Raw genomic sequence first — 27,851 nt, forward strand, 5'->3', positions numbered from 1 at the left:
GTAACCAGCTGGTATTTTCCTTTGAAGCTTTTGGCACAGGAGCTCTGACTTCTCTGTCCTCCTCCTCCTGTTCCATGCTTTGCTCCTTTTTGTCCCCAAAATAGGATTCTAATGTTGGATTCTTCTGTTTGCTTTGCTTTCTTTGCCTGGTCATGTTGCCATTCAATTACTTGACTTTTGGGCTTTTTGCCACAGTGGGACTCTGCTACCAGGCAGGAGAGCTTCCATCCCAAATGCTGGGGTTTTCTCAGCTGCCAGAGGTATTAGTTGGGTGCCCTCTCTGAGGCCTCCACATGCTCTGGCAAGCTGGACACACACCCCAGGACCTCCACCCTAGACCACAAGCCATATCCAAGCAGGTTAAAGCAAGAGCAATTACCCCTCAGACTGGTTGCTTGGTCCCCGTACACTCTGCAGGCCAGGAGCTGAAGCTGCCACATGGGAGCTGAGCTGCAGCTCTCAGTGGCTTCTCGCTCCAGGGGCAAAATCTGACACACTCCCAACTACTGGGTCCCAAAGTCCACACTGCACTGACCTCTCACTTTGTCCTTAGCATCTATGTGTTGATAATTCTGAATCACCACAGCTGCTGGTGATCTGGAGTCCCTCCAGCCAGTGGCTGGTCAGGCCTGCCCTGGGGCTAAAACCTCTGGGTGGAGCTGGACTTGGCTCCCAGAGCACTGAGCTTGAGGATTCCTGCCAGCTTTCTGGGCTGTCCTCAGCAGGAGGTTAGCTTCTCTGTGTCATTTTGTGGATTCTATAGCTCCAAAGTTTGTTCAGAGTACCCTTTTACATGGATTGGAGGTGGTGAGAGCTGGAGCTGCACAGAGGTACTGTTTCTACTCTGCCATCTTGACTCCCCCCTGCTCTGTATGCATTTTTAAGGAAGGTCAATCCAAGATTCCTAGGTTTTGCCATATGGAGACAGTGTCTGAGGGGGTGTGGGGGAGAATGTGTTAACTGCTGGCTCACAAATTTTCTGTTTCTATCTATCATTCCTTTGTTATCATGTTATTTTGGCTGCAAATCCAATTTAGGAGACTATCCTGTGTGTCAATGATTTTCTTCTCAGTGAAATAATTTCCAAATCCATGGCTTCCAAGTCACTATTTATTTCCATAATTTTAAGTGAACTTAAAATCTTATTTGAAGCCCTTTTTCGTCACCCTCTCAAGGGCTTTCTCAAGAAAACCAGCACTTACTTTAGAAGCCTGCAAGTTGTAAGTGCAACTTAGTGATATTTGATCCTTCTTGGAAAATGTTAATCCTATTAAGTGATCAAAAGCATGGACTCTTTCAATCCATCCTTAGGCTAGTCAGGACAATCTCAACTGCTTCTATGTACCCTCATTTCTCTCCAAGAAGAAATATAAATGAGGCCAATGACAGTTTTGTTTTCTCTTTCTATGCTGTCCCCCTCCCACACATTCACCAAAAATAATGTTTTTCATATATAACACCAGCTGGTTGTCACAGTTTTCTCTTCCCTATCCCCTTTGTCTCCACAACTGTAATCAGCCACATCTCCTGCTAAGTTAATTAGCTCACTTTAAGCTTAGAGACACTATAAAGGACCCCTTGGGTCCCTGCAGTTCACTCCACTTTGGGCGTTTATATTAAACAAAAAGTTATGGAGTACAACATATTCCTCAGAGTTCCCAGTTAGAAATTTGGGCAGAAGTTTGGCTTTCTGCCCATCTATCTGTATGTGTGTGTGTGTTTGTATGCACAAGTGCCTGCATGTGCACTCATATACACACATAAATTTTATAGACACACACATATCCATGTAGATAGATACACACATAAAGAAATAGATGCTAGGATCATAGGTTTAGAACGGGATTTTAGAGGTCACTAAGTCTAATCCCTTTATTCTACAGGTAACTTGCCCAGTATCACACAGCTAGCTAAGTGTTTGAAGCAGAATTAGAATTTGGGTCTTCCTGACTGCAAGTGCAGTACTCTGTCTACTGAGCCACTAATCAGTCAACAAGCATTTATTAAGCACTTACTACACACCATGCAGCCTGCTAGGCACTGAAGATATAAGAACAAAATACAGTGCCAGCCCTCAAAAAGCTTACAGTCAAGCAAGGGGAGACAATAGGTACATGTTGGGAAGAAGGAAGTAGCAGTTGGAGGAATCAAGCAAGGCTTCATGTAGAAGGTGGCCCTTGACTGAACCTTAAAGAAAACTAAAGATTCTGAGAGGTAGAGTTAAGGAGGAAAGAAATACCTTTCAGGCACGAGGGAACAGATGAGAGATGGAATGTTATGTGAAAAGAATTGCAAAAAGACAGTATGCCTAGGCAGTAGTGTATATGAAGGGGAAGAGTATATAATAATGCTGGGAAGATTCTGTGGGGACAGGTTGTGAGAGCAGAGGAGCATGTATGTGATCCCAGAAGTAAGAAGGAGAAGAAGCCACTGGAATTTATTGAGAAGGGAGGCGACCTAGTTAGGTATGCATTTAAAGAAAATCACCTTGGAACCTGTGTGCAGATTGTAATGGAGTGGGAACACCTGAAGTAGTGAAAACAATTAGTAGCCTATTACCAATGGTGCATGCAAGAGGTGGTGAGGGGCTGGTGGTTGTATATGTGAAGAGGAGATGGACAGGAAGTAGTGGTCATGTGAATGGTGAGAGATGTTGGAGAGGTAGAAACAAGATTTAGCAACTTGTTGGATAATCAGGGTGACCTGAGATTGAGGAGTCAGTGACAGCACTAAGGTAGCATATACAGTTAACCAGAAGAATGGTGGTGCCTTAAACATACACAGAGAAATTTCAAAGAGGGCTGAGTCTGAGAGTAAAAATCATACATTGCATTTTGGACGTGTTGAATTTGAGATGCCCATGGGAAATCCAGTTAGAAATGTTCATTAGGCAGTTTGTGATAAATGACTAGAGCTCTAGAGATAGGCTTAGAATGGGTATGTAGATCTGGAATAAGTGCATCATTGGTACTCTCATAATATTAAAAGAGTTAGGGGATGCAATATTAGGTTGACCCCCTATGGAGGAAACTACCATAAAGGATATGAATAAGAGCTGCGCAGAATGAGGAAACAGGGATTGCTTTCCTCCTACACTTATGGGTGCTGGTAAATTTGTGCTTTCCATGAAGAAAGAGTATGCTAAGTGAAAAGTATCATTTCAACCCTTGTACAAATTATGCTCATAATTTAAGCTGGTTTAAGACTGTCAAGAATAGTGTAAGTGGGCTATCTACATGAACACAATTACTTAGATGAAGTATAACTACTCAGTCACAGGAAAAATATTTCATTCATTCATTCATTCATTCATTCATTCATTCATCTTAGAGTAAGAAGATCTCTCCCAAGCTGAGACCTGTATTTCAGTCTCAGGAATAATGGTTACCTGGGTAATGTTTATTTGGTTTGCAGTTGGTTCATGATTTTGCTCCAGAGCTATGATTTCTTTGGTGTAGGGAGTGTTCTGCTGAGGAAGTTCCCTCCACCAGTACAGACTAGCCACTCTCTTGCAATCCATAGTCTTAAGAGTTTCTCTGGGACACTGGGGAGGGTTAAGTGACTTGTCCCCAGTATATGTAAGAGGCAGGATCTGAATCCTCACTGACAAGAGGTAAGCTTTCAATCCACCATTCTATACTCCCTCTTGTAACTTAACAAGACCTAAAATAAAATGTATGAGTAGGCAATGTCTCATGTGTTCTTTCTCCTAGACTTGCCAACACAGTGTTGTCCTTCAGAGGTTTCAGCTTTCAGTTGCTTTACTATCTCTGTGAGTGTTCACCTCAGCAGTAAGCTATTACGGTAAACCTCTTTATTATATTCCTTTCTAAAAGTGTCAGCCCAAGAAAAACTAAAGACCATCCATCTAAGTCCACCTTTTGTTTCCCTATGTCATTCCTTGGGATTCAAAGAACCTGTGGATCCAGTTTAATTTTTCTGCTTTTTCTCTAATAACTGTATACAGCTTAGCACAGTGCCTGTCATATAGGTAGCACTATATAAATATCAGCTATTATTATTGTTACTACTATTACTACCTACCCAAATAAACTCTGAAACTACAAACTAACCAAGGTCTTAAAAAAAATCCTTCAATTATATATTTATGAAACACTTTATGTCCAAAGATGAAACATAACAAAGACATTTTAATATAACTTTTAAAATACATTGTAATTTTTTGTTTTTACATTACTTAGATTTTTCCCTCCTTCCAAGAGCTATCCATTGTAACATTTTAAAAGGAGAAAAAAATCAACAAAAGTGATTGATACAATGAAAAAAATATGACATATGCAGTTACATTCCATATTATACATTACATTGACATTATATCCTACATCTGTGGACCTATGCAAAAGAATATGGGGTAGCGTTTTTAATGTCTTTTTCTGAAGCTTGTTTCTTCTTCTTCTTCTTTTGCTTTCTTGGAGGGCAATTGGGATTAAGTGACTTGCCCAAAGTCACACAGCTAGTTTTTATGTTAAGTGTCTGAAGCTGGATTTGAACTCAGGTCCTCCTGACTCCAGGGCCAGTGCTCTATTCACTGCGCCACCTAGCTGCCCCGAGAAGCTTGTTTCTTTATAATTTTGCAACATTTATTTCTATTGTTTTGTGGTTGTTCTTTCTATTTATATTGTTGTAATCATGATTTATATTGTTTTCCTTGTTCTGCTTACTTAATCCTACATCAGTTAATGTAAATCTCTCCATGTTTTATTCATCGTGTGAATGTTCATCATATGAATACTTCATTCCATTCCATCTGTGTGCCACAAGTCATTTAGCCATTTCCCAATTTATGAGTATCTTCTTTGCTTCCAGTACTTTACTCTCACAAAAGGATGGTGCGGTATTTTGGTATATATAGCACATGTCTTTTTGTCAGTGTCAATGAAGTATATGCCCAGCAGTGGACTCTCTGGGTCAAAGGATACAGACATTTTATTCATTTTACTAAATTAATTTTAATGAAAATATTTAGTAACCTCAGGTGATAGGGAATACCTTGCTAGACAGCACATGAATTTTGTTACATAATACATATATCACCTTAGGAGACACAGGTTTCAGTCCTGGCTCTCATATTTATTAACTATGTAAAACTAAGTAAGTCATTGGACCTTGGTTTTCTCATCTATAAAATGTTCATCAACTTGCATCAAAAGGAAATTGAACAGAAAGCCTCTTATAAAACACTGTGGAAATGTGAGCGGTGGCTGTTATTTAACTGATCACTCAAATTCCAGTGAAGAGGTCCATTCTGCTAGAGACGCAGATGGTACAGGCTTTCACAAATACACTATTACCAACCCTTCTCTTTATCCAGGAATTAATATAATTAGTAAGACTATAATACACTAACCAGCGGCAGGAAACACCTTGATAGATGTTGCTTGAGTTTAACTTTTATACAAAAAAAGTCTCATCTCAGTCATTCTCAGACAAAATATCATCTGGCTGTTAGAGTGGAAGGTACAAACAGCTGTGACTGTTACCAGGGTAAAATGCAAATGTCTGCCAGATATCAGTACTGCAGTACTGAACTGATAGCAATGAGATGTATTTATAAAGACAGAATGACAAAGTATGGGTAAAGTGCCCGATGATCATAAGAAAATCAACCTAACATTGTTAAATGCCTGTGGCTGTTGTGAAGCAGTTGCCTCAAAAAGGCCTTGCTTTTCTGGATTTTAAGGAGTGGAGTGCAGAAATAGTTCCTATTCATAGTTCCAGTAGGGTATATTAGAGCAGAATTGGCAGAGATTAGCCCAGTTAGTGAGCACAGCCATAAATAGGTTTAACATATATCTACAAATGTTTTTGGCTGTGTCCTATTCCTTTATGAGGTTATGGGCAGCTAGGATGAGGGAAATTATAAAGGATTAAAAGTTCCTTTACTGGAAGTCAGGAAGCAATGATGGGAGGATTCCTTTCCATCATGTCATTCTATGTAAAACTTCTCCTCCTCACAAGAGTAAAGGCACAATGCTATATAACTGTGAAATGATGATGATAATTATTATTATTAATGATGATGATAATGATGATAATGTGACATCTGAAAGGCCAAGGAAAATTTTTCTGGAAATGTACTGAGTAAATGTTGGTTATGGAAAATAAAACTATCTCAAGGGGATAAATTTAACTCCTAAAATTTTAAAATTATTTTTATAGAAGAGACTATAACCTGCAGATGTCATAAAATTAAATTTTATGTCTACCAATGCCCCATTTTACACATACCCTCATCCAAGAAATCTAATTTTTCATGCTTGGGACAGATTTGCTATTATAAAAGATTACAAAATAGAAACTTTCTGGTTCTCCTAATCTGTAGTATAAGTAGAAATAAATTTCTCTTATTATTCACCTTCCTGAATGCTGCCTTTTGTATCCAAAGTTCTAGTCAATTAAATTCATATTTTTAAAATTTGCCTCAACAGCCTGAAATTATGTACAAAACCCAACAAGATTAAATTTAATGGTTATAAATATAAGTTCTTGTCACATAGGTTCAAAAAGTCAAGTCTACAAATACAGAATAGAGAGGATACATGTTGACCACAAGTCACGTAAGAGAAATAAACCCGGAGTTTTTTTTAATTAACCACAAAACTGTAAATGTCTGGTAATGGTTGCTGAACAAAATGTAATCTTAGACTATATTAATAGAAGTATATCTGCAATATTAAAAAAGGTAATAGTATCACACTATATACTCTGTACTGATCAGATCATAGATATAATACTGTATTTTACTCTGGGTTTTAGTTTAAAAGGAACTTTGCAATTATGTCATATAAGAAACAACTGAGGGGTGGCTAGGTGGCACAGTGAATAGAGCACCAGCCCTGGAGTCAGGAGGACCTGAGTTCAAATCCGACCTCAGAAACTTAACTCTTACTATCTGTGTAACCTTGGGCAAGTCACTTAATACTAACTGCCCTGCCCTTTCCCCCTCCAAAAAAGAAACAACTGATATTAATTCTGCTGTGACTAATAACATATTAGATTGAGGGTGGCTAGCACCAACCCTGGAGCCAGGAGAACCTGAGTTCAAATCTGGATTCAGACACTTAACACTTACTAGACATGTGACCTTGGGCAAGTCACTTAACCCCAATTGCCCTGACTTCCCCCCTCTAAAAAGTGGGGAAAAAATAAAGTATTATATTTAGCACTAAAATAAATTTCCTCTGCAATATAAAATTTTAATATTTTTCAAAAATTTGGAAAATAAGCTTTTATGAATATATAGTCTTAGAGAAAGATAATATGGCTCCAGGTGATGGATGGATGGATCTTCAAAGTGATGGATCTTCAACTTTCAGTTGTCTTTCAGGGTATCATTTCTATATGATCTTAATTAGGCAAATCATATCACCCTTTGGGAAGGGCCTCAGTTTCCTCATCTGTAAAATGAAGGAACTGGACTAGACAGCCTCTAAGACTACTTACAGCTATAAAATTCTATGATTCTAAGTACTTTTCTCTCCTCTTTTCAATTTTTGTTTCAAGAAACATTCTTCCTTTCTCTTCTTGGCTATTCTAAGAGCTTTGTTTATTGCTTTAGCAGCTCCAGGCTCTGAAGGTCTCAATACTATACAGTGCTGTCTTACTATTTCCCTTTCAATATCTTGCTTATTAACCTGTATTAGATCTTTATTTTTTTTTCTTTTCCCTCCATTATTGCTCACCACACTGTTTTTTATATACTTTCAAAATTCTCTACTTTGTACAATTTAAGCACAAAGTATTTGACTTATCATCCTTTGACTTCTTCAAGAGTTTTCATTTACTCAGTGCTTCATTTTTTGGCAAGGTATGTTACTAGGCATAGTTTTCCATTTTCCACAAGTGGATTAGACTTTATGTAATTTAAAGTAATTTGAAATATAAATATCTGGAGGGTTTAGTGGACTGCAAGCTCAATATAAGACATGATAGCCAAAAAAAACTAATGCTCTGGAGAGCTGTATTAAGAGAGGCAAAAAGTACAGAATAAGAAAAGTGATCATTTTGCTGTACTCTGCTCTACTAAGAACATATCTAGAGCACTGTGTTCAGTTCTGGCTGCCATTTTTTAGGGAAGGGCATTAATAAGCTGAAGACCACTCTGGGAAGGGGCACCAGGAGGGTAAAGAACCTTGTGACCACACCCCCCCAGGGTCAGTTGAAGGAACTCAAATGTCTAGCCTAGAGAAAAGAATGTTTTAAAACAATCTACTAGGGTGGGGAGGCACATAATTTCTGCTATGAAATTATTGATTTCATGGCAATCAGATATTTGAAGGATTATCATATGGGGAGAAGTTAAAGAGAGGCAGTTATAAACTTGCTGACATTTAGAGATGACAAAAATTAGACAGAATTGCCTGGGCTCTCCTCACTCAAGTCTTCACACAAAGGTGAGATAATCATTTTTGAGTATATTGTAGAGGGTATTCCTCTTTAGGGACGGATTTGATTAGAAGGCCTCTGAGGACCCTTCCAATCTAGATTTTGGGATCTGCAGTCAAAGGAACTGTGGGCAATATAAAAAAATAGAAAACCTGGGAAGGGAAAGCACATGTGTATTTATTCAAGGGTTGTTATATGAAGCAGAGAGTAAATTTATTCTGTACTGAACCAGAGGGCAGGTAATGTGGCTTTCTCAAAGCCAGGAAGTCCTAGATTCAAATTCTCCCTCTGATACCTACTGGCTGTGTAACCATGATCAAGTCATTTGAAGAAGCCAACCTGTATTATTAGTAGAGGGGATATCCATATGTATGCATTCCTTGAAATAATCCAATCACAGGTCCATTTTTTTATCCCAAGTGATCTAAGAAATAGGTGGAAGTTACAGGACAGCAGATATTGGCTCAATTTGAAGAAAAATGTGATTATAGTTAGAGCTGTATATGAACAAAAGGGGCTGCCTTGCAAACTGGGGAGTTCCCCAGTCATTAGAAATTCCCCCATCTTTAGAAATATTCAAGCAGATAGCCATCTGTCAGGAAGTTATGAAAGGGATTCTTTGGACAAGATGGCCCGTAAGGTCATTTACAAACCTATGCAGGAATTAAATTCAATGTGTTTGCCTCACCAAGTTGTTTATTCCTAACTCTCCTCTTCTACCTCCATCCCTCCATGATCTCCAGAATTTATAAGAAACAGTGCCCAAATTAGGAAAGTGGACAAACTCATAAGATTCTAGATTAAAGACCTGATCAATTCAACCGCACCAAGGCTTGTGTCTAAAGAAGATTCTAAGGGTCAATCTGCATTTACTATATCCATTCCCTCATGCTTCTTTCAGTACTGCTGGGAAGGACCACAGAGCAGACTTTGCACTCTGTCATCTCTCATGTCGTCTGTCTTCTTCTCTGTGCAGGTGGATGACAGGGCACTGGAGTCCCTGCTCAGCAACCTGTGAGAAGGGAATTCAGCACCGGGAGGTGACCTGTGTTTATCAACTGCAGAATGGTACCTATGTTAACACCAGAGACCTCTACTGCCTCAGCCACAAACCAACAGCAGTTCAGAGCTGTGAAGGCCGTGACTGCCTTTCTATCTGGGAGGCATCAGAGTGGTCAAAGGTAGGTACTCGACTCCTTTCATTAAAGTGACAAACCTTGCTCTTGTAAGCAAGATGTCCTGACTGCATTAAAAATTGGGCAACAAATCTGGACAGAGCTGAACTGGGCTATTTCACAGTCCAGCCTGTACCTAGTATGTAAATCCCATCACCCTCTATTCTCCCTTGTTCTTTACCCCAGTGTCATGTTATTGCTGTTGTTGTTCAGTCATTTCAATTGTGTCCAACTCTTAGTGCTTCATTTAGGGTTTTCTTGGCAAAGATATGTGGAGTGCTTTTGCCATTTCCTTCTCCAGTTCATTTTACAGAAGAGAAAAGTAGGACAAACAGGGTTAAATGACTTGCCGAGTATCACAGAACTAGCATGTGTCTGAGACCAGATCTGAGCTCAGGTCTTCCCAACTCCAGACCTGGCTCTCTATCCACTGTGCCACCTAGCTGTCCCTGTGTCATACATAAAACCAATAAAGTAGAGATTTTTGAGACTAAATGAGTAATTACTCCTTTGTCACTGGAAGAGGATGTTTAACTTTATAGGCTGTTTCTTTATACAAACTAAAAACAAATGGTTTTAGAAACAAGGAACTGTGTAAAGAATCTTGGGCAAGTCTTAAATGCTGAAAATTATGCCAATTCAACGTAAAACTTTCCTCATGATTTGTCCTTCATGACAATGCTTTAAAATCTGACATCTCTATTTATATGAAAGGAAAAAATACTCTGCAGTTTCTATCACCTTCTACGCATTATGAAGCACTTCATAATTAAAAGTTCCATAATTTTTGCAATATTTCTCTGGTATAGGTAGGTGGCATCTCACTATTGAAGACAATGTCGTACAGAACACTTGAAAGACATCATCAATTTCTGAAAGTGGTTGGTAACCAACCCAAAAATAGCATCCAAGTCTAATGATATTCTCCATCGTCCCATTCCTTGAGTCAACAGAGAGGAATGACCTTATGATACAAATTAAAAAACCTAAAACTACATACCATGCACTTTCTGGGAACTCAATAAGTGTGGCCTGAATGTTCAGAAAACTTTTCTAATTTCTATCTAATGATATTAAAAGAAACTTTTTTTCCAGGATAGCAGACTTCTTTTTATCATTTCAAATCTATTTAATTCTTCATTCTTCTCTTCCTTCATCATCATCACTGCTGTCAGGTAGGCTTTAAAATAATCTGGTGCCCATAGTGCTAGGTACCATATTATTATACAGTAATTATATTATTATGTATTATGCTACATAGTTGTGTGTATGTTGTCTCCCCCAGTGATTAACACCATGCCTGGAAATGTTAAGTGCTTAATAAAATAGTTTTGACTAATAGAAAGGGAAGTAGCCTGTGAATTAAAAATTTAGAGTTTTAGTCCAACTTCTGGAACCTTGGGCAAATTACTTTAATCTCTTTGGGACTCAGTTTCCTCATATATAAAATGAGAGTATTGAACTGAAATAAAGGTTCTTGACCTGGGGGTTGGTGAACCTGGTTTTTAATATAATTGGTTTCTCTTGTGAACTTAGATATTTTGTTTTATGCATTTAAAGACATTATTCTGAGAAAGGTTTCATCAGTTTGCTGAAAAAGTTCATAACACAGAGTTAAGAAGCTCTGAAGAGATTCTCTAAATGCCCTTCTAGCTCAAACATTTGAGATTATTTTTGAATTGCAAAAAGGTTTTACCCTTGCTTTTGATATCTAAGATATTAGGAAATTTTATATTTGATTCCTGTTTTCCTTATGTAGTAAACTCTTGTAGAGAATCACTCCAGGAAAATTGGTTTAGGAGATTTTGCTTATGTCCTGTGGCACTATTTTTATATTACAGCAAGTTGAAGTTAGAAGGGTCAGCTTTTCAGTATGTAAGTCAAAACTACAAATTGTGTGGCTATAAAAAAACTGGAAAGAGATCAATTATATCTTAAATTTAAACCCTGAATACTGATTCTGGAAATACCATTTTATCATTGGTTATATTGTATTCAAAAGCCACACTTTACATTAATGATTTTGATATTTTGGCTACAAAACAAAAAAATAGTTGAATAAAGTGCAAACTCTGCTCCTCCATCAAAAGTACTTTTTCCCCCAAAAAAAGCTAAATCCAAGACAGTCTTTAGTGTGGAAAATATTTTTAAGGTTCCTTTTTGTTTTCTGCCAAACAGTTGGGATTATTTTGGATAAAAAAAAAGTACTCGGCCCATTTTTAATGAACGAAAGGACATAGAAGAACTTGCAAAAGGTGACCCTTTTCAGACTGTTCAGGAGATGAGTTTGAGACTAAAGCAAAACTTTTCCAGTGTGTGATATTCTTACTCCCTTGTAATGAATAAATCCCTGAGTTACCTTTTAAGTTAAAAGTAACTCATCATGATATTTTAGGAAAGGGAATAAAGTAGAACATATTGGTTCTGTTGCTTTATATGTTTGGTTTTGCAAAATCTCCTAGATTATAGGAGGATATTATTCTGAAATACAACATAGTCTACTTAGCTCTCTTTTTTAAAATGAAAATCTATCTGCTCATCATCAAGAAAAAGCCAAATATATGCAAGCATAAATAATGCTACATTTGAAAATGGTTCACAATTGTAGTTGATTTAAATCAGAATTTGGGTACAATTTGGTGCCTCTTTCATTAATGTTTATTTCTCTCACAGTTCATTCTAACTCTGGTTATATAAAAGTTTCTTTGGAATTCTTTCTTCTAATTCTCCCTGAACTTTTGGACAAAAACCATAGATTTTTACTTCACAAGATATACAAGATCCTTTTGCAGTCAGTGGCTTTAACTCTCCTACTGATAATGTTGGGTTTGTATTTGTTTGTTTCTTTTCTGTTATTTTTTTTTTAATTAGACCTGAGCTGAAGATGCTTTGCTTTCTTTCTACTTAACTTCCCCAGCATCTCTCTTTCTCTAAGCCCTTTCAAGAAAGAAACAGAGAGGGAATAGTAATTCCTCTCTAGTGCCCTGTTCATAGGGTATAAGAAAACAGAGGAAAAATAGTAATAGGGTTTGTCTTTTATAAGTAGCATGAGTCTGCATGATAGCCTGTCAGAAGAAGCCTTCTGACTACCTCTTTATGGTATTTTTTACTTAATAAAAGCTCAGGGTTAAATAGTACTTTAAAGGTTTACAAAGTTCTTTCCTCATAGCCCAGGGAGAGTAATCATGCAAGTACCCTCATTTCACAGCTGAAAAACTGTTCACAGTCACACAGCCCATAAATGTCAGAGTAGGGATTTATTGAATTTAACTGGTTTAAGATTCTCCTCCCTTCCCATACCTTTTGATTACACCTTCTTTAGCTAAGTCTAGGAAGAACTAGTAATTTTCACTGTGGTCTTTTTAACCACCAGCACACATACCAAATCAAACACACACCTGATGTCTGATACAGACTGGTTTTACAAGCACCTCAGCTTATTACAGAAACTTTTCTAAAAATGCAGGAATGTTAGAACAAGGCATCTGTAATCAACACTGTTACTTCCTATCATATCACTCTGCTTCCTATGTCTCAACCCTTCTCAGCCTAGTTTTCATCTTCACCTGTGCCTCTAATCTCTAAGTACTATATCTCTGTACATCACCTTTCTCCAACTCATATCCTTCTCTTCCTACTCTTCACCCTACAGTTAACCAGTTTAACTCTACATTGTCCTCTATTCTTAAAACACTTTCCTCCCACCTTATTTAGTCAGTGTTTGCACCTTACCAAACTGGAACCCTGGATCACTCCCACCATCCAGAAGCTCTGAACAGAACTAAGGGATGTCATATCACCAAACTGACAAGAGTCCTCTACAAATTTATATTTGCTTATTTCAACTGGGCACTCACCCCAGCAAGACACTTCTTTTACTGCTACCTGATCAGTTCTCTATCACTCACCAAAGAGATTGCTCCAAACCTTCTCTTCTCAAGCCCACACCTCCCCTTCCCCCACTCTCTTGGCTGAGAACAATGACTCATTCTTTACTGAGAAAATACAGGCCATTCTTCATGGGCTCATCCCCTGCCCCTTTCTACATCCCCAAATCCCTTGATAGCATTCACCATTTTCTCCTCCTTTATTTCAATCTCTGATGAAGAGGAAGCAGTTTTCCTTGCTCTTGCCAAGCTCTCTGCAATTTACTCTTGATCCTGTCCTCTCCCATCTTCTCTTGAAGGCTGCCCAATGATCCCCTCTCTCTAATATTCATTCAACTACTCCCTTTCTATTAGTGCCTTCTCTAATGCCAAGACTGATCATATTAAAACTCTTCACTGGACCATACAATCCCCTCAAACTATCATCCTATATCTTTGCTCAGTCTCACAACCAAACCACTAGAAATAAGCTAGTTTTGCCTAGCTTTGCCTAGCATTGCCTCTATTTCCTCTCCTCTCTGTAATCTGACTTTTGACCTCATCATTCAATTGAAAATGTTCTCTTCAAAGTTACCAGTGGTGTCTTAATTTCCCAATCTGATGACCTTTTCTCAGTCCTCAACATTTTGGTCCTCTCTGCAGGATTTGGCACCAAACTGCCTTCTGCCCCCGATGACTATCCCTTTTCTGGATTCCACTCCTCAGTCTCTTCTGGTTCATGCCCAGTATCATGCCCCCCTAACTGTGAATGTAGCCATAAGGCTCCGTCCTGTGTCCTCCTTGCTTAGTGATTTCATTAACTCCCATAGATCTAATCATCTGTACATAGATGACTCTGATATGTGGAAATAGGTATTGATACAGATTCCTAGTATTTCTCCTTAACAGTTATGTAACTCCAACTGCCTATTAGACATTCTAAACAATGTCCCATAGGCATCTCAAATTCACCTTGTCCAAATTAGAACTCATCTCTCCCCTCAAACCCAGCCTTCTCCCAAATTTCCCTATTTTCATTTCTGTTCTTTGCCCGACAATCCCTCGTTACTTACACTTGCAACCTCAGCGTTATTCTAAAGTCCATACTAAGAATGGGGAACCTGTAGCCTCAAGGTCACTTGTGGCCTTCTGGGCTCTTGGGTGCAGCCTTTTGACTGAGTCCAAGTTTTACTGAACAAATCCTTTTGTTAAGGGGATTTGTGCTGTGAAGTTTGGATTCAGTCAGAGGGTCACACTTGAGGGCCTAGAGGACCACATGTGTCCTCAAGGCCACATGTTCCCCACCCATGCTCCACTCTCTTTTCCTTACATATCCAGTCTGTTGCTGTCTTGTCATTTTCACATCCACAGAAGCTTTCAGTGATCACCACCATAATCCAGGTCCTGAATTATCTCTTGCCTGAACTACAGCAGTCTCTTAATTGATCTCCTTGTCTCAAAGCTCACCCCACTCCGATACATTGTTCTTACAGCTGCTAAAATGAAGATGTAATCATGTCCCTCCCTATGTAATGAACTCTAATTGCCTTTAAGAATTAACTATAAATACCTTTGTTTAGCTTTTAAAACCTTCCCAACCTGACACCCACCTTATAATAGTACTCCCTTTCCTGTCTAATGTGGCTGAGCCATAATCTGAATCCTGTTCCCCACACATCACATGCCATCTCCTTCCTCCCTGGCTTTTCTGTGATTCTTACACCTAAAATGTATTCCCATCTCTTCTATGCTTCTTAGAATCCCTTCTTTCCTGCAAAATTTACTTCAAAGGCCTTCTACATAAAATCTATGTTGATCCCTCCCACTTCTGGTGTCCTACCTGACAAAACAATATATTTATTTTGTACATATTTTGGATAGGACATGCTTAAAGATGTTGTTTCCACAGCCCCACCTAATAGAATATAATCTCCTCAAAGGAAAACAGCTGTTTCACTTTTAATTCTGCATCCCATCAACTAGCATAGTGTAGCATATAAATACCCATTGATTAATTTAGTCAGAAGAAAAAACTGGGCTTTCAAAACGGAGGCAGGATCGGCTAGGTGGTGCAGTGAATAGAGAGCACCCGCCCTGGAGGTAGGAGGACCTGAGTTCAAAATCTGACCTCAGACACATGACTTACTAGCCATGTGACCTTGGGCAAGTCATTTAATCCAATTGCCCACCCCCTCCCAAAAAAAAAAAAAAAAGAGGCGGATGATTTCTCTTAAAAACAATTTTTTAAAACCCAAATAAGACTACAGGTAAATTTTTTATTACAAAATAACTCCTACTTCCTATAGAATTGTTCTATATACCTAGAGTTTATCTTCGATATAAATTTTCAAGCAGTTTCATAGATTTTAAAAAATTTTTCAATTACATGTAAAAAAAATTTAGCATTCATTTTTTTTCAAATGCTTTATTAACTTCTAATTTACATCACTCATTTCCACCAGATTTTGAGTTATAAATTTTCTCCCCGTTTTTCCCCTACCCACCCCCCCAAAATAGCAGTCCCACAGGATATCCCCTCCTCTAATCTGCTCTCTCCCATATTTTCTCCCATACCCCTTTCAATTTTTCCAGTGGATCTCTATGCCCCAGTGACTGTATATCTTATTTCCCAATTACATGTAAAATAGTATTGATAATAGTATATATATACACATACATACACACATATGTATATATACATACATACATATGTATATATATACACACATATTTGAATATTTGATGTTAAAGCTTTGAATACCAGATTCATTCCCTTCCTCCCTTGTCACCCACCCTTACTGGGATGATAAGCAGTTCAGTATAGGATGTACATGTATGGCTAATGCAAAACAATAACATAGTAGATATATTGTAAAAGACTGACTATATTTCCCTTCCTCCTATCCCACCTCCCACTTGTTCTATTCTGTACTTTGATCCTGTCCCTTTTCAAAAGTGGGTGCTTCCAACTTCCCTCCCCTCCATCATCCCCCCTCTCATCCCCTTCCCCCCTACTCTCCTGTAGAATGAGATACCCTATTTAGTGTGTATTTCATTCCCTCCTCAAGCCAAATTCAATGGGAATACTGTTGACCCATTCACTTTTGCCTTCCTATTCTTCCCCTCCATTGTAACCATTTCCCCTTGCCTCTTCTGTATGAGATAGTTTACCCCATTCTGTCTCTCCCCATCTCCTCTCATTATATTCCTCTCTCACCTCTTAATTTCACCTTTTAAATAACATCCCTTCCTGTTAAATTGGTACTGTGCCCTCTATCTATGTATACCTGTTAACATATGTACACACATTCACATATGTATTCATATGCCCATATACCCTCATATATAGACATATATATACATACATACATATATATATATATATTTCTATTCCCTTCAACTACTGAAAAAAGTTTCATGAGTCACAATTATTGTTTTTCCATGTAGGAATGTTAATAGTTCAACTTTGATAAGTTCCTTATGATTTCTTTTCCCTGTTTACCTTCTCATGCTTCTCTTGCTTCTTGTATCTGAATGTCAAATTTTCTATTCAACTCTGGTTTTTTCAGCAAGAATGCTTGAAAGTCCTCTATTCTACTGTATGACCATATTTTCTCCTGAAACATGATATTCAGTTTTGCTGGGTAGGTGACTCTTGGTTTTAATCCCAGATCTTTTGACCTCCTTGACCTCCAAGCCCTTCGATCCCTCAGTGTAGAAGCTGCCAGATCCCGGGTTATCCTGATTGTGTTTAAACAATATTAAAATTGTTTCTTCCTGACTGCTTGTAATATTCTCTCCTTAATCTGGGAATTCTGGAACCTGGCTATAATATTCCTAGGAGTTTTCATTTGGGGATCTTTTTCAGGAGGTGATCTGTGGATTCTTTCAACCTCTACTTTACCCTCTGATTCTAAAACATCAGGGCAGTTTTCTTTGAGAACTTCCTGGAGGATGATTTCTAGGTTCTTGCTTTGATCATGGCTTTCAGGTAGACCAATAATTTTTAAATTATCTCTCCTGGATCTATTTTCCAGGTCAGTGGTTTTTCCCATGAGATATTTCACATTGCCTTCTATTCTTTCATTTGTTTGGATCAGTTTAACAGCATCTTGATTTCTTATAAAGTCATTAGCTTCCATTTGTTCCAGTCTAATTCTGAAGCCAAATTATCCTCATTGAGCTTTTGAGATTCTTTTTCCATCTGGCAAATTCGGCTTTTTAAAGCATTCTTCTTCTCATTGCCTTTTTGAGCCTCTTTTGCCATTTGAGTTAGTCTGTTTTTTAAAGTGTTATTTTCCTCAGTCAGGCTGTTGACTCTCATTTCATAATTTTCTTGCATTGTTCTCATTTCTCTTCCCAATTTTTCCTCTACTTCTCTTATCTGCTTCTAAAGGTCCTCTCTGGCCTGTAACCAGCTCATATTTTCCTGTGAAGCTTTTGGTGCAGGAATTCTGACTTCACTGTCTTCCTTCTGTTCCATGCTTTGCTCCTTTTTGTCCCCAAAATAGGAGTCTAATGTTGGAATCTTCTGTCTACTTTGTTTTCTTTGCCTGGTCATGTTGCTCCTCAGTCAATTGACCCCTGGGCTTTTTGCCACAGTAGGACTCTGCCACCAGACAGGGGAGCTTTCATCCCAAACACTGGGGTTTTCTCAGCTGCCGGAGGTTTAGATGGGTACCCTCTCTGAGGTCTCCACACACTCTGGCAAGCTGGACATACACCCCAGGACCTCCACCCTAGACTGCAATCCAGATCCAAGCAGATTAAAGCAAGAGTGATTACACCTCAGCCTGGTCCTTGGTCCCCCTACAGTTTGCAGGCCAGGACCTGAAGCTGCCATGTTGTGCTAGCTGGCAGTGCTAAGCGGCTTCTCGCCCCAGGGGCAAAAGCCATGCACTCCCACTTACTGGTCCCAAAGTCCAGACCTCTCACTTTGTCCTTCGCATCTGTGTGTTGATAAATCTGGAAAGGGTCACAGCTGCTGCTGATCTGGAGTCCCTCCAGCCTGAGGCTTGTCTATATACCTAGAGTTTATCTTCGATATAACCTTGTCAGGCCTGCTAAATTTAGTATAATGCCTCAGACTACACATGCACAGTTAATATTTCTCCAGTTGTTTATATCTGACTTTATGTGAAAAATATTTTATAATAGTGTTCATATGGCTCCTGGAATTGTCTTGGAGGTGGATTCTTTTTTTTAATAACTTTATTTATTGTTTAGTTTTCAACAATCACTTATTTCCATGAGATTTTGAGTTACAAATGTTCTCCCCGTCTCTCCCCTACCCCCCACCCCAAGATGGCAAGCATACTGAATACTCCTTTCCCCAATTATATCCTCCCCCATCACCCCCTTTACTTTCTTGTAGGGCAAGATGGATTTCTATATCCCATTGCCTGTATATCTTATTTCTTGGTTGCATGTAAAAAGCAATTTTTTTAAACATTTGTTTTTAAAAATTTGAATTCCAGATTCTCTCCCTTCTTCCTTCCTTATCCACCCCCACTGGGAAGATAAGCGATTCAATATAGGTTGTGTACATGTGTAGTTATGCAAAACATTTCCGTAGTAGGTATGTTGTGAAATACCCATTTATTCTGTTTTCTCCTTTGACCCTGTCCCTTTTCAAAAGTGTTTGCTTCTAACTACCTTCTCCCCCAATCTGCCCTCCCTTCTATCATTCTCCCTCTTCTCCCCTTCCCCCCTACTTTCCTGTAGGGTGAGAGACCCAATTGACTGTGTATGTTATGCCCTCCTTAAGTCAAATCCAATGAGAGTAAGGTTTCCCTTTCACCTTCCTGCTCTTCCCCTCCATTGTAACAGCTTTCTTGGAGGTGAATTCTCAAGTATTTTATAATGTCTGCAGTTATTTTAAATAGAATTTCTCTATCTTTTCCTGCTGGACTTTATCAGTAATATGTAGAAATGGTGATGGTTTATGAGGGTTTATTTTTCATCCTGCAACTTTACTTCAGTTGTCAATTATTTCAACTAGTTTTTATTTGATTCTCTAAGTATACCAACATATGGATTACAAGGAGTGATGTTTTGCTTCCTCATTGCCAATTCTAATTCCTTCAATTTTTTTTCTAGCTAATATTTTCAGAATGATATTGAATAATAATGGTGATTATTGGGAAGGCTTCTAGTATATACCCATTATTTATTATGCTTGCTGATGGTTTTAGATAGATACTAATTATTTTAAGGAAAGCTCCATTTATTTTATACTTTCTAGTGTTGATAGGAATGAATGTTCAATTTTGTCAAAAGTTTTATTCTGCATCTTTTAAGATAATCATATGAATTTTGTTGTTTTTGTTATTGACATAATCAACTATGCTAAGTTTCCCTAATATTAACCCATTCCTGCATTTTGGATATAAATCTCACCTGTTCATAGTGTATGATCTTTATATTGCTATAATAGCTTTGCTAATGTTTTATTTAAAAATTTTGTGTCAATATTCATTAGGGAAATTGGCCTATAGTTTTCTTTCTCTGTTTTGTTCTTCCCAGTTTAGGCATCTGTACCATATTTGTGCTATAAAAAGGAATTTGGTGTAGGACTTCTTCTTTGCCTATTTTCTGAAATAGTTTATATAGTATTAGAATTAATTCTTCCTTAAATTTGATAAAATTCACTTGTAAATCCATCAGGTCCTGCAGTTTTTCTTAGGACACTCATTTATGGCTTATTCAAATTATTTTTCTAAGAGTTAAGTAACCTATTTCCTGTTCTATTAATCTCAGCAGTAAATATTCATGCATTTCCCTTAGATCAGGGGTGTTGGAACCTGTGACCTTGAGGTCACATGTGGCCCTCTAGGTCCTCAAGTGTGATCCTCTGACTGAATCCAAACTTCACAGAACAAAGCCCTTTAATAAAAGAATCTGTTCAGTAAAACTTGGATTCAATCAAAAGGCTGCACCAAAGGACCTAAAAGGCCACCAGGCCACAGCTTTCCCACCCCTGCCTTAGATCATCAGTTTTACTAGCATGTGATTAGGCAAAATAACTCCTAATAATTGCTTTAATTTCAAGCTAATTGATGTTGCCCTTTGTATTTTTGATACTGGTAATTTGTTTTTCTTTTCTTAAATCAAATCAATCAATGGTTTATCTATTTTACTAGTTTTTTCATAAAACTAGATCTTAGTTTCATTGATTAGTTCAGTGATTTTTTTTACTTTGAATTTTATTAATCTCTGATTTTCAGGATTCCATTTGTTCTTTAATTGGAGATTTTTTAGTTTGGGTTTTTTTCTGATTTTTTTTTTAGTTTCATACTTGGCTCATTGATCTGCTCTCTCTCCCCCCTTTTTTTTAATGGCTGTACTTGTGAGAAATAAATTCCCCCTAAGTACTTCTTTAGCTACATCTCACAAACTTTGGATTGTTTCTCGTTTTCTTTTACTTTAATGAAATTACTGATGTTTTCTATGATTTGTTCTTTGACCAACTCATTCTTTTGGATTAGATTAGTTTCCAATTAATTTTTAATCTATGCCTCCATGGCTCTTTAATTGAATGTAATTTTATTGCATTATGGTCTGAAGGAGTACACTTAATATTTCTTCTTTTTTGCCTTTGTTTATAAGATTTTTTATGCCCTAATGTATGGTATATTTTTGTGAGATGTCATGTGCACCTCAGAAAAAGTTATACTCTTTTATATTCTCAAATAGTTTTCTCCAGAGTTCTGTCATATCTAAGTTTTCTAAAATTCTATTAATGTCCTTAACTTATTTCTTATTTATTTTGTGGTTAGATTTATCTAGTTCTGAGAGGGGAAAGCTGAGGTCCCCTACTAGTATTTTTTTTGCCTTTTTTGGAGGGAAGTTGGGGTTAAGTGACTTGTTCAAAGTCACACAGATAGTAAGTGTGTCAAGTGTCTGAGGTCAGATTTGAACTCAGGTCCTCCTGACTCCAGGGCCAGTGCTCTATTCACTGTGCCACCTAGCTGCCCCAAGTATGTTTTTATTTATTTCCTCCTGTAATTCGTTTAACTTTTACTTTAAGAATTTGGATGCTGTCATTTGGTTTAGTATTGATATTACTTCATCTTCTATGGTAGCTTTTAGCAAAATGTAGTTTCCCTGCTTATCTCTTTTTATTAAGTCTATTTTTGCTTTTGCTTTATCTGAGATCAGGATCGCTACCATTTTTTTTCTTTTTATCTCAGCTGAAGCATAATAGATTCTGCTCCAGCTCCTTATTTTTACACTGTGTATCTCTCTGTTTCAAGTGTTTTTGAAAAACAACATATTGCTGAATTCTGTTTTTTAATCCTTTCTATCTGCTTCTGTTTTATGGTGAGTTTATCCTATTCATATTAATAGAATTGATTACTGTGCATTTCCCTCCATCCTATTTTTTCCTAGTTCATCCTTCTTTCTCTCTCCTTTTTGACCCTGTCCCTCCTCAAAAGTTTTTTTTTTTGCTTCTGACCACTGCCTTCCTCAATTCACCTCCATTCTATAAGCCCCACCTGCTTTTTATATTACCTTCTACTCCTACTTTGTAGAATAAGATAGATTTGTATACCCAACTGAGTGTGTATCTTTTTCCATCTAAGTTGGGTCTTGCTTTCAGGATGGAGAGGGCACTGTTCCAAGCTTCGGGTTTTTCATACAGTTGTTTTCAGAGCTATTTCGGGGTGTGAGGGGGGCTATAAGTTTTCTGTGCTTCCAAGGCACAGAGAGAAATGGTCACTGCTCTCCTGGCCTGTACTCTGGTCTTTACCCAGGGAGGGGCCTAATTCCCCTTTAGCCACAAGTGCGAGTACTACTCTTGACCCTGCAACTGTGACTAGGTCCCCTCCTCTTCATTCATGAGTACTAGTACTAGGTCCTTTTTGTGTTGGAACTGAAACCTGGGTCCCTTCTCCCCTGTGAGCAACCACAAGCACTCTTCTCTGTCCTGGTACTTCAAAGCAGAACTCCATACGGGCAATGAAACTGGGTCCTGAACCCAGCGCCAGCAAAGGGTCCCTTGTAATCTCTTTCTGGCCAGCTGTCTATCCCCCTTACCCTTTGTGGGCTGAGAACGCCCAATGTTGTTGCTGCTGATGATGCAGCCTCCTCCAAAGCCTGTAGCTGGCATTGTTGCAATGAGGCCTGTGCTGTGTTCCAGGCCCAACCACCACCCAGGTGAGATAGAGCTTTCCTAATGACCTCCTAAGTTGTGTTGGGCAGGGAAATTTTTTCACCCTGACTTCTTATTGGTTCAACTGCTCCTAAATTTGATTAGAAGAGTTAAAGTTGTTTGGAGGGGAATTTGGGAAAATTCAACTAAGTTCCTACCTTTACTTGACTCCACTACCTTTATCTTTACTCCACCCCTGTATAGATTTTTTTTTCAAAAACACTCATCATAGTTCAAGAAAATTAGTATTAGCATCCCTAGTACATTTGAGTAAGTTGGTCAAGAATAGAAAATGGAATAAAAAATCCAGTTTTGTTCCATTCTGAGCTAATATACTATATAAAAATTCTCCACATTATCTGATAGAACATTGATTGGGTAGTATGAAGGAATTCCTCCCAGAATCCGCTGAGATTTTCTAAGATGTGATTATGCTATAAAGGCATACATGGAAGAATCTAGCCTCTCGACCCACAGAGGGGGAGTCTGGTGCATCACATGTTTCTGTCAAATACGGAGGCATGACTTCCTTGAGGAAGTCACAGTAATTATCAACACACGGCAAATCAAATGGAAATCTTCCCAGTTTTGCTAGACCATGTTTCCTGTTAGGTATTAAAGCATCTCTGTTTGCTTGTCAGCTCATAAACACTTGTCAGTCATGTTCTTAAGAAGGTTACCAGGTCAGAACTTTCTGGGTTTTATTTTTTTAAGGTAGTTAAACAAGCAAGCAGAGTCTTGTCCAGCTAGTGTATCATGTCTCATCCTAGTATCATTCTTGTCCCTCCTCACCCCCATTTTAATAGAATGCTTTCTGACAGTAGGCTCAGAAAACACCATAGAATATCTTTACTTTTTATTCAGTATTACCTTCTCAGTTTTTCTTTTGCTATTTTAAGGTGAGAACTTGACACTAGAGTTGTTGAATTTTGTAACCTGATAGTTTATATATCATTCAAATTCTACTCCAACCTCACCTACCTCTTTGTTAAGAAACATCCCTATAAACTCATAAGTGAACAATATACTAGAGAGAAAAAAAAATTACCCTGGAGCTTCACTGTAATTCTGTCATTGGGATTCATGTCAAAACCACCACCCAACAGTGATAATTTTGGTGTTTCAGTGACTAATGTACAAAGGGTCCAACACAGATCCACTTTATGGTGGATTCCATCCTACTGAGAATAGTTTTAAAACATTGGGTCATGTGACCTCTCTTCTACTCCTATAAACTGTTTAAGAAACCATCTGGGACTGAAAAAAATATATGTGGTGCTGAGCTGTTAGGATTCTTAAAAGTGGTATACTTTCTCAGGTGAAATTATGCTTAGAATTCCTAAAATAATGTGTCCTTGCTGAGGTAACATTATTAGCAAACTTATCAAGAGAATATAGACTAATAAGTAGTCTTCCAAATATAAAACTAGTGTCCAAAGTAGAAGGGATAGTTATGAATCTAAAAATAAGATCACATGAGAAGTCTAAAAGCACTCAGAAAATATCTGTTGAACAAATAAATGAGGAATAGTTGAGGAAAAAACTTTTTTAACCCAGAAAAGAGAAAAACTTAGTAGAAACATAAGACCTTTCATATGGATGAGGGCTTTTATATTGCTCCAGAGAGCAAAACTGTAACCACTGGTTAGAGGTGCCAGCAGGTCAGATTTGAACTCAATATAAGGAACAGCTTCAGCACAATTAGAATTATTCCACAAGGTAAGAGGGCTGCCTTGCAAATTAATGGATCCTTTATGAGTATGAAAATAGATGTTGAATAGCTGTCTCTTAAAAAGATTTCAGCAAGAGTGACTGTATCTAGTTTTGGAAGGTCTCTTCCAATTCTAAGATTCTACAAATCTGTAATTTTACAACTCTACTAGTATTATTTCAAGTTTTATCATTTAATTGCTTCAGTTTCCTTGGAGAAATATCTTAATTTTACTGATCTTAACTCTGCCTTAATACCATAGATCCCAAGTTAGCTGACTTGATATGGGAAATAACAGTTAATCAGTGCTTATAGGGGCAGCTAGGTGGTGCAGTGAATAGAGCACCAACCCTGGAGTCAGGAGAACCTGAGTTCAAATCCGGTCTCAGACACAACACAAAAACTAGTTGTGTGACCTTGGGCAAGTCACTTAACCCCAACTGCTCTCCAAAAAGCAAAAAAAAATTTCAAACAAAACAAAAACACACACAAAAATATCAATGCTTATATAGCTTTCCTAATATTTCCTATATATCTTACATATCAGTCATCTTTAAACATGATAATTGCATCAGATGGAGTTGATGAAATCCTACAAGGAGTCTACAAAAAAAGAATTAGATGATCCCTGGAAATTTCTTTCAGTCCCAAGACAATATATCTCTAGGATTTTGGAATAACCTGTATACTACCAGCACCCTGTGTTTCTTGCTACTACCTGCTGCCTGCCTGATGACCATTTCACTGTTTGTTAATTCTTACATCAGGAAATAGAAGGAAAAGGAGTTCAATCCAATCATTTTCTCTGTCCATTAGTAGCTTTTACAGAGTATTCAACAAGGATTTGTAAAGTTGAAAGATGACTAAAGATTTAGAATTATCTTAAATTCTCAAATATTCACATTCTGCATGTCCCCTCTCGAGTTTTCATGGGAATAGAAAAAAAAATACACAAATGTCCAAACAAACCTTCTTCAGTCATTCTATATACTCTCTTTTCCCACCATATCTTCTCGCTAGAGTGGTTCCCAAGCATCAGAACTGAACAGTTTGTATGGAATCTGTTTTCATTTTTTTCTGATAAAAGTCCTAATGAGCTGAAGGAATCAGGGAAAAAATGCTAAAGGGAGAGGATATAGATTAAGAAAAATATGTCCTTGAGCAACTGAGTGTTGACTTGCTGGATTTTTGCAGAGAAAATGTAGGTGATAATGATGATATCCAAATGGTATTTTTCAGTGTTCTGCTGACTGTGGAGTAGGAACACAGAGGAGAACAGTGACATGCACCAACTCCCAAGGAAAATGCGATCGAACCACAAGGCCAAAAGCAGAGGAGGAGTGTGAAGATTACACAGGCTGCTATGAGTGGAAAACAGGGGACTGGTCTAAGGTAACATAAACCACATTTGCAATCTAATCCCTCCACAGCAGCATGAGGGAATTGGAGGTCAAGAACTTAGCTTGTTTAATGGGCCCCTAATTCCATGAAGCAATTCCATCAAACCAGTAAAATGCATTTCTTTCCAAACTTAGCACCTGCTATTGACCTAATAGCACTGCTATAATGCATTGCTTGCCTCTCCCACAGAGCTGTGCATAACAGCATCATGAGAGTCTCCCTAGAAGAATTTTACTGCTTTATGTGAATTATAAAGGAAACTTAATACAACCCAAAACATGAAGTTGGATATTTGAGAATGCCAATTTGGCCATCCCATGCACAATACCGGCTGTAAGCCATGATGCATACAGAGGTGGGCTTAAATTTCTAAGCCATCACGAGAGCCTAATAAATGTGTGTGAAAATTGGCTGAGTTAGACATGTAAGGAAATCTTTAGGACATGAATCAAGTCTATTCACTGCTTAGAACACTACAGGTCAATGCCAAGAAAATGGAGGGAGGGAGGGGAGTAGTTGAAGTTTTGATGATGAGAGTGGGGTTATGGGGAGGGAAGAAGTGCTATTATAAAACAGGAACGATATAATCCTTTTTCCTTCCAAGGTAGAACAGTCATAGGCCTCTGTGGGACAGAAGGGATTTCATCATCCTTGTTATCAGATGTCACATCAATTCATAGCAAGAAACCAGGAGGAGGAAAGCATGTACAGCCTGTAAGAGCAACCCAGTGTAGTGGTTAGTTTTCCCAAAATCAGAAGTCACAGAATGATAATGGATTTTGTTTATGCAATTCCATTGCATTGATTATTGCAGCAGAAATTCTAAGCAAAACAGTGCTAACCCATTGAAAAACAAGTACAAACAAAAAAAATTTCCTGAGTGGTTAAAGACCTATTTATGATTTAAATCAGGTTTAGCATGGACTTAATTATAAAAAAAATTTTAATATTAATAATAGTTAGAATGTTACGTCTTCCTAGGAACAAACACTTCATCCTTACCACGTAACAGGCAAAGTGATATAGGAAGAGGAACACTGAACTAAAAAGGAGAAAAGGTTCTAGTCTTAGCCCTACCACTCGTTACCTGTTTGACTTCAGACAAATCTCTGAGCCTCATTTTAGTCATCTGTAAAATATATGATGGATGATAACTTTTGCCAACTCACAAAGTTATGTTGAGATCCCTCAAAAAAGCTAATAATCTAATGTGAGAAAAAGAGAGAAACATACAAATTAGAATATGATAAATAACAGAAGTTATAACTGGGAGGAACCTTAGAGATGATTGACCTAAATCCCTCATTTACAAAATAAGAAAACTGAGGCTTAAAATGGAAAAAAATTATTTTTTCACAGACATTTAATAGCAGAGAGCCAATACTCAAATCCAAATCTTCTAAATACAAACCAGTGTTCTATCCATTATACTACACTTCAGAGTTATAAGAGGGAGAAAATATTTCTAGCTGAAGGGTTCAGAAGGGTTTGTTTGAGTGGTGAACAAAATGTCAACTGATGGAAATGGCTAGGGAAGTAATGGGATTATTATTGCCAGCTATATGACCCCTGGACAAGTCACTTAACCCTGTTTGTCTCAGTTTCCTCATCTGTAAAATGAGCTGCAGAAGGAAATGGCAAAGCACTCCAGTATCTTTGTCCCCCCCACACACACCAAAAAATAGAGTCACAAAGAGTCAGACATGACTGAAGAAAATGACTCAAAAACCATACCATTTTACCTTTTACACTATAGACTTTGTGGTGGAAGAATAGACTAACATTTCTCAGGAATATTCTTATCCAAATATGTTTAATCTTATCAGTAGAGCTGAGCCAGTCTATAAAGAAAATAAAAGTGAAATGACTTCCTTGCACCCAAGAATCTCATCATGTACTCCAAACCAACTTGATATAGACCCATTAACATGACATTGCCAAATTCAGCTAAAGTTTTCATTGTTACTGATCATAATTGAATAAAACTGGGGCATTCTCGTCACTATTTGTATTTTAATTAGTAAAAACATTGTGATTATCTTTCTTTAGTTAGCAAATGTTTCTAAAGCTGGTGATACTGATGTAAGAAAATGTATTAGGAGACACCCACATGGAGTATGTATATATTTATTTAGAGC

General features: G+C 37.8%; 1 protein-coding gene across 2 annotated transcripts in view; it reads left to right on the forward strand.

Moving 5' to 3' along the window:
• Positions 1–27,851, forward strand: part of ADAMTS17 (ADAM metallopeptidase with thrombospondin type 1 motif 17) — a 523,726-nt gene that overhangs the window by 468,560 nt on the left and 27,315 nt on the right. For both annotated transcript variants that reach the window (XM_069098470.1, XM_069098471.1), the window contains 2 exons: positions 9,383–9,587; positions 25,552–25,704. In XM_069098470.1, coding sequence (XP_068954571.1) covers positions 9,383–9,587; positions 25,552–25,704 — 358 coding nt within the window. The remainder of the gene's footprint in view (positions 1–9,382; positions 9,588–25,551; positions 25,705–27,851) is intronic.

The sequence above is a fragment of the Petaurus breviceps genome, unplaced genomic scaffold (genome assembly GCF_028583685.1).
Source record: "Petaurus breviceps papuanus isolate PSGF00001 unplaced genomic scaffold, PetGlider_PUasm1.0 37, whole genome shotgun sequence".
NCBI lineage: Eukaryota > Metazoa > Chordata > Mammalia > Diprotodontia > Petauridae > Petaurus > Petaurus breviceps.